This window comes from Rhinoraja longicauda, chromosome 25, assembly GCF_053455715.1.
Source record: "Rhinoraja longicauda isolate Sanriku21f chromosome 25, sRhiLon1.1, whole genome shotgun sequence".
NCBI classification, from domain to species: domain Eukaryota; kingdom Metazoa; phylum Chordata; class Chondrichthyes; order Rajiformes; family Arhynchobatidae; genus Rhinoraja; species Rhinoraja longicauda.
In genome coordinates, this window is record NC_135977.1 from 13,444,004 (window position 1) to 13,449,823 (window position 5,820).

A 5,820-nucleotide genomic window follows, 5' to 3' on the forward strand; every position below is an offset into this window, starting at 1 on the left:
TAAAAGCAAAGAGTTGAGAAGGCAAGTTAAAGGTTGGCCTTCGTTGGAAGATTTGAGTAGAGATGCAGGGAAGCCTGTCTGCAAATATACAGGACATTAGGAGGGTTGTGTGCAGTATCCCAGTTCTCCAACCAGTCGTACTGTCTCCGACTACATTTTATCTGTTTGCTTTGTTGTTACCTTCTCCCAGCTAACAATGATTTATTCTACATTCTCCTTGACCTCCATTCCCTTTATCCTGTCTTCACACCTAACACTTCCTTATCTCTATGTCCCCCTCTCCCCTGACATCAGTCTGAAGGGGTTCGAACACGAAACATCAACGATTCCTTCACTCCAGAGATGCTGCCTGTCCCGCTGAGTTACTCCAGCATTTTGTGTCTCATCTTCGGTGTAAACCAAAGATACTAGAGGAGCAGGATGGACCATCCCGTTGAAGTCGCCTGCACTGAAGTGTCGTACGCAAAGGATCGGAACGTCCGCCATTTTAGTAAGCAAACCCCGCCGTTCGTTATGCCTCTCGCAGTGTAATCAGTCTATTGCGGGAACAGTATGTGTGGACCATAAAAATGCAGAATATATCTCATCTATCAACTCACAGAATTTTGTTATTTTTCTTTTTAAATGTTTCTGCAAGTTTTTGCCTACTAAAATGGCGCCATGACTGTCATGACTCATCATCATGACATCATCATGACATGCTTGGGTTTTTAGGGTCGAGTGATCAAATCTTGCTCTGCTCTATTATCTTCGGTGTAAACCAGCACCTGCAGTTCCTTCCTGCACATTGTTTCTCGCACTTTCTGGGTTGAGACCAATAGGAGGGAGGGGAGTCCGGGGCGGAGGGCGTGGCCATGAGACAGGGGCGGGCCTACGACAGGACGCGTGATTGGACCACGTCCTGACGACGTCCGGTCCCTGACGTCAGTTTTACGTGCCCGCTCACCACGTGACGCGCTGCGCAGCCCCTTCCCGCGCGCCCCCTCATTGAGCTCCAGACAGGCGACGCCATGCCCCGCGGAAGCCGCAGCCGAGCGAGGTGAGGAGAGGAGCCGGCGACAGGGTCGCCTGGCGGGGCGGGAGGTGGCGGCGGGTGGTCGTGGTGCGGAACCGCCGCTCCCCCTGAAGGTCGCGCTGAGGTCACGGGCCCGGCCCCGCCGCGGGCACCGTGTCCTCACTGGTCACCGACACCGGGTCATGATCGACCTTCAAACCACCCGCCGCCTTTTGTAGAAGGCATCCCTTACCCACCCCCCTCACTTCGCCGCTGCCACGCATCCGTCACCCTGGGGCCATCCCTTCCTCCCCCCTACCCCGTGGCCACCATCTCCCCCCCCTTCCTCCATAGGGTCACCCCTTCCTTCGCCCCACCTCACCTGGGCCACCTTTGCCTACTCCCCACCACACCCATTCTGTGTGTCTCTCCCCCCCACCCACTGGGGCCATCCCACACCACACACACACCCTGGGACCACTCATGTCCCCTCATCAATGTGAGACCACCATCTCTCCATTATCCTCCCTAGGGTCCACTGTCAATAGACAATAGGTACAGGAGGAGGCCATTCGGCCCTTCGAGCCAGCACCACCATTCAATGTGATCATGGCTGATCATTCTCAATCAGTACCCCGTTCCTGCCTTCTCCCCATACCCCCTGACTTCCCTATCCTTAACAGCCCTATCTAGCTCTCTCTTGAATGCATTCAGAGAACTGGCCTCCACTGCCTTCTGAGGCAGAGAATTCCACAGATTTACAACTCTCTGACTGAAAAAGTTTTTCCTCATCTCTGTTCTAAATGGCCTACCCCTTATTCTTGTTCTGGACACCCCCAACACTGGGAACATGTTTCCTGTCTCTAACGTGTGCAGCCCCTTAATAATCTTATATGTTTTGATAAGATCCCCTCTCATCCTTCTAAATTCCAGTGTATGCCAGCCTAGTCACTCCAGTCTTTCAATTGTCGTGTGTTGTGACTGCCCTTCCACACATGCCGTGCATCCTGTCCCCTCGCTCGGCCTATTCCCTAACGGCTTGTTGTTTGTGTTGCAGCCGGCCAGCTCCCTCCCGAGCCCCTCCCCCTGCTCGCCTCCCTCCAACTGCTGTTGCACCAACCGTGGCCCAGCCCCGGCAACCTGGCATGATGGCCCAGATGGCCACTACAGCGGCCGGAGTGGCGGTGGGCTCGGCAGTGGGCCATGTGATGGGGGGCGCCTTAACCGGAGCCTTCAGCGGTGGCAGTGACTCGGAGCCGGCCAGGGCAGATGTCACCTACCAGGTAAAGTGCAGGGAGCTAGAGGAGAGCAGGCTAAGTCTGTCCTCTCTGTGTACTTTGGGGAAATCAGGGAACATCAGGCTTGCTGAAAGGTTAAATGTGGATCACTTACAGGGAGGCAAGGAGGCACAGCTAGTAAAACTGCTGCCTCACAACTCGGGTGACATGGATTCAATCTGATCTCCAGTGCTGTATCTGTGGAGTTAGCATGTTCTCACTGTGACCTTGTTGATTCCCCTAAGTGCTCTGGTTTCCTCCCACCTCCCAAGGACATGTGGATTGGTAGGTATTTAGATGCTGTAACTTACCTCAAGAGCATGATTGGTTGATACAATCTGAGGGACGTTGATGGGAGTGTGGGGAGAATTTAAAAAAAGGCTTAATATAGGATTGATATAAGTGGGAGATTGGCTGTCGATGAGGATGCTGAGTACCTGTTTTTTTACTGTCTCCAATCACTGATGAAATGAACTAGTTTCCTTGACTAAAAAATAGTTTAAAGACATTTCAATAAATGGTTTATGAAATGCCAGTGCTAACACAATGTAGCTGCTTGTTGTCTTCAATGTGGAAAGGAAAGTTTCCATTGTTGCAATGTCATTAAAGGAAATAAAGGGGAAGGGAAAATCTTTTATTCAGTCAGTTTAGGCATGTCACAAAGTGCAGAATATCTCCGTATTTGGACAAATATGGTTTTGTGAATATGTAATATATAGCACCGTTGATTTTGGATTTTGCAGATACCTAACCTTGCAGCTCATTAAATGTTGTTTGAGTTTGCTTATTTGAGTTCCAGAAGGCATTTGATAAGAACACAAGATAAAGCAGTGGTTGGCTTCATGTCTTCCTGAAGCTGCAGCACTATTCCGTAAGATCATGGCTTAAATAAAGTTACCAGAAATACCCAGCTCATGGTCACCATGTAACCCTTGATGAACCTAAAGTTGTAAGAATGTTTGTAAGAGTTTCTGTGTTTCCATGCAGGAACCCCAGAATGCGACTCCTCTGACTCAATCTCAAGCCCCAGAGAACAGACCCTGCCAGTTTGAAATGAGACAGTTTCTGGAGTGTGCCCAGAACCAGCACGATCTAACACTGTGCGACGGTTTCAATGAGGTGCTGAAGCAATGCAGGTCTGCATATGGTAGGTGAACATTTTTCATAAATATAGGTTTTAATGAAATTAGTCACCTAATTGGTACAAAGCCCGAATCTGACCATTCTCCAGCCGGAGAATACGTTTGCTGAAGTCCAGCTACCTGCTGCCCCATTCAATTGCATTTACGCCCAACATTCCACCTGCCTTAAATGACCACATACCCATGCCTGGGCCTGAATTTACTGTTTTCCCACTTTTTAAAACGTTCCTATTTTGGGGTATTCCTCCCAAAGTATAGACCTTACATTTTCATCTGGTTATATCTATCATATGACCTATCCATGTTCTCCAGAGATGCTACCTGACCTACTGAGTTACTCCAGCATGTTGTGTCTTTTGGTAAAACAGCATCTACCGTTCCTTATCATTATATTCCTCTGGTTGTAGATGGACAGCACTGTAGCAAAGGGAATTTAATCTCGAGAAGTAGAAAGTCGTGCATTTGGGAAGGTGCAGTAAGGCAGGGTCATGGGTAATAAATAAAAGGCTTCAAGGGTGTGGTGTAACATAAATAGATCTCTGAGCTGTAAAGTTGGTGAGATAGATCAGCAAAGCTGTACAGGATACTATAACTGAGGTGTATAACATAAAACAGTGAGGTATGATAGAACAGTGCAAAACTCTATTGGCCACTGCTTGGGTAAATTTCTGGTCACCATTTACCAGGAAAGAAGCATTTGCACTGGACAGAGGATTGTTTATACTCTGCCAACCTGAAAATTATTATTTTTTCCTGATTTTTTTTCTTCCCCTTTTGGGCCAATTGTTTCCATGCTAATATTATCAATGTCAAGCTGATTACCTGTTTAACTAAAAAAATTGGACTACATTCCTGGATTTCCACATTCTGTTAAAATCTACACTGATCTGTGCACACACTTGAATTAATGAAACATTTTTTCATAAAATCATGTTGATTCTGCCTCGTGGTATCATGGTTTTCTAAATGCTCATTTACCTTTTTGCCAGGTATATACTAAAGTAGAAGTTACCTGTTGAATGACTGCAGCAAGTGAAGAGAAGAGATTGTGAAGATTCCTGTTATGCCCCACACATTTTCAGTGATGGGGTCACAGTTGTGACTAATGTATTGTCATTAGATGTGAATAAAATATCTTGTATGATTAATTTTCGCCTCTTTTGTAAGGTGTTAGTGAATTGGCATGCATACAATTCACAAGACGTTTAGCTGATATTTTACCGGGTTGGTTTTAGAACTGAATACTTAACAATAAATTAACAAGTTTGTAATTGGGAATAGTGATTGCAACTTAAGTTTTAAGATAGTTATGAATAGCGATTAGTTTGGAACTTTGGACATGGTTCTAAATTGGAGTAAGGCCAATTATAGCATTATGCAAGAGCGAGGGAGGGTAAATGGGAGCAGTTGTTATTGGGTAAGTCCACATCTGATGCGGGAGTCATTTAAAGGTCAGCTGATCAGAATTTACGACTAGTGTATTCCAGGCAAGGTTACAGAGGGGTGGAGAGTCGCCAATGGTTTGTTTAAGAAGGAAAAGTAGAGATGGGACAGTAAGTTATAGGCTGGTGAACCGCACATCAGTAGTTGGTGGGCTATTGGAGAGCATTCTTCGGGATCGTATTTATTTGCATTTGAAAGAGAATGGGCTAATGAGGGAGTCAGCGTGGCTTTGATTGCGACAGACCATGGTTTTTTTAGGTGGTGACAATGGTGATCGATGAGATGTCTACATGGATTTTTGTATGACATTTGATAAAGTCCCTCATGATAGGCGGATCCAAAAAATTGAGATGCATGGGCTCCACAGAACCTTGTTTATTTGGTTTCGGGACTGGCTTGCTCATTGGAGATGGTTGTTGAGGAAGAGAGATAGATATATATATAGAGAGAGAGAGAGAAAGAAAGGTGTGTATGTACATTATATAGAGAGGTATATGTGTGTATGTATATATAGATATAATCTCTGGAGAAAAGGATAGGTAACATTTTGGGCTGGACCCTTCTTCAGACTGATTGTATTTGTGGGGGAGGGGGAGAAGCTGGAAGTAAGAAAAAAACAAGACTAATTGGAGCCAGCAACAGATTATCTTAGGCATTAAGGTTCCCTGACAGGCAGAAAGTTTGCTAGCTACAGATGTGAGCCTAAGAGGGGTTAATATTTGTGAAACGTGGAACTGGTTAATGGACCTTTTGTGGAGGGAGGGGGGGGGGGGGCACATGTTTGTAGAAGCTACCTAAAACTGAAGAATTAAACTTTCATACTGCTGGGTTGTACTCTACCCCAGTGAAAAATGCTGTTCTTCCAATATGAATGTGGCCTCACTCTGGAATTGGAGGAGGCCCAGGAGAGGAAGATCAGTACAGGAATGGGAAGGGGAGTTAAAGTGGTCAGCAACTGGGTGAT

The 5,820-nt window shown here is 46.3% G+C and overlaps 1 protein-coding gene across 1 annotated transcript; it reads left to right on the top strand.

Annotated features, from left to right (window-relative positions):
* Positions 1–902: 902 nt before the first annotated feature.
* Positions 903–4,561, top strand: chchd10 (coiled-coil-helix-coiled-coil-helix domain containing 10). The gene is made up of 4 exons (XM_078421150.1): positions 903–1,039; positions 2,052–2,277; positions 3,259–3,418; positions 4,403–4,561. The coding sequence occupies exons 1-4, from the start codon at positions 1,011–1,013 to the stop codon at positions 4,411–4,413; spliced, it is 426 nt and encodes a 141-aa protein (XP_078277276.1). The 5' UTR covers positions 903–1,010; the 3' UTR covers positions 4,414–4,561.
* Positions 4,562–5,820: the final 1,259 nt, after the last annotated feature.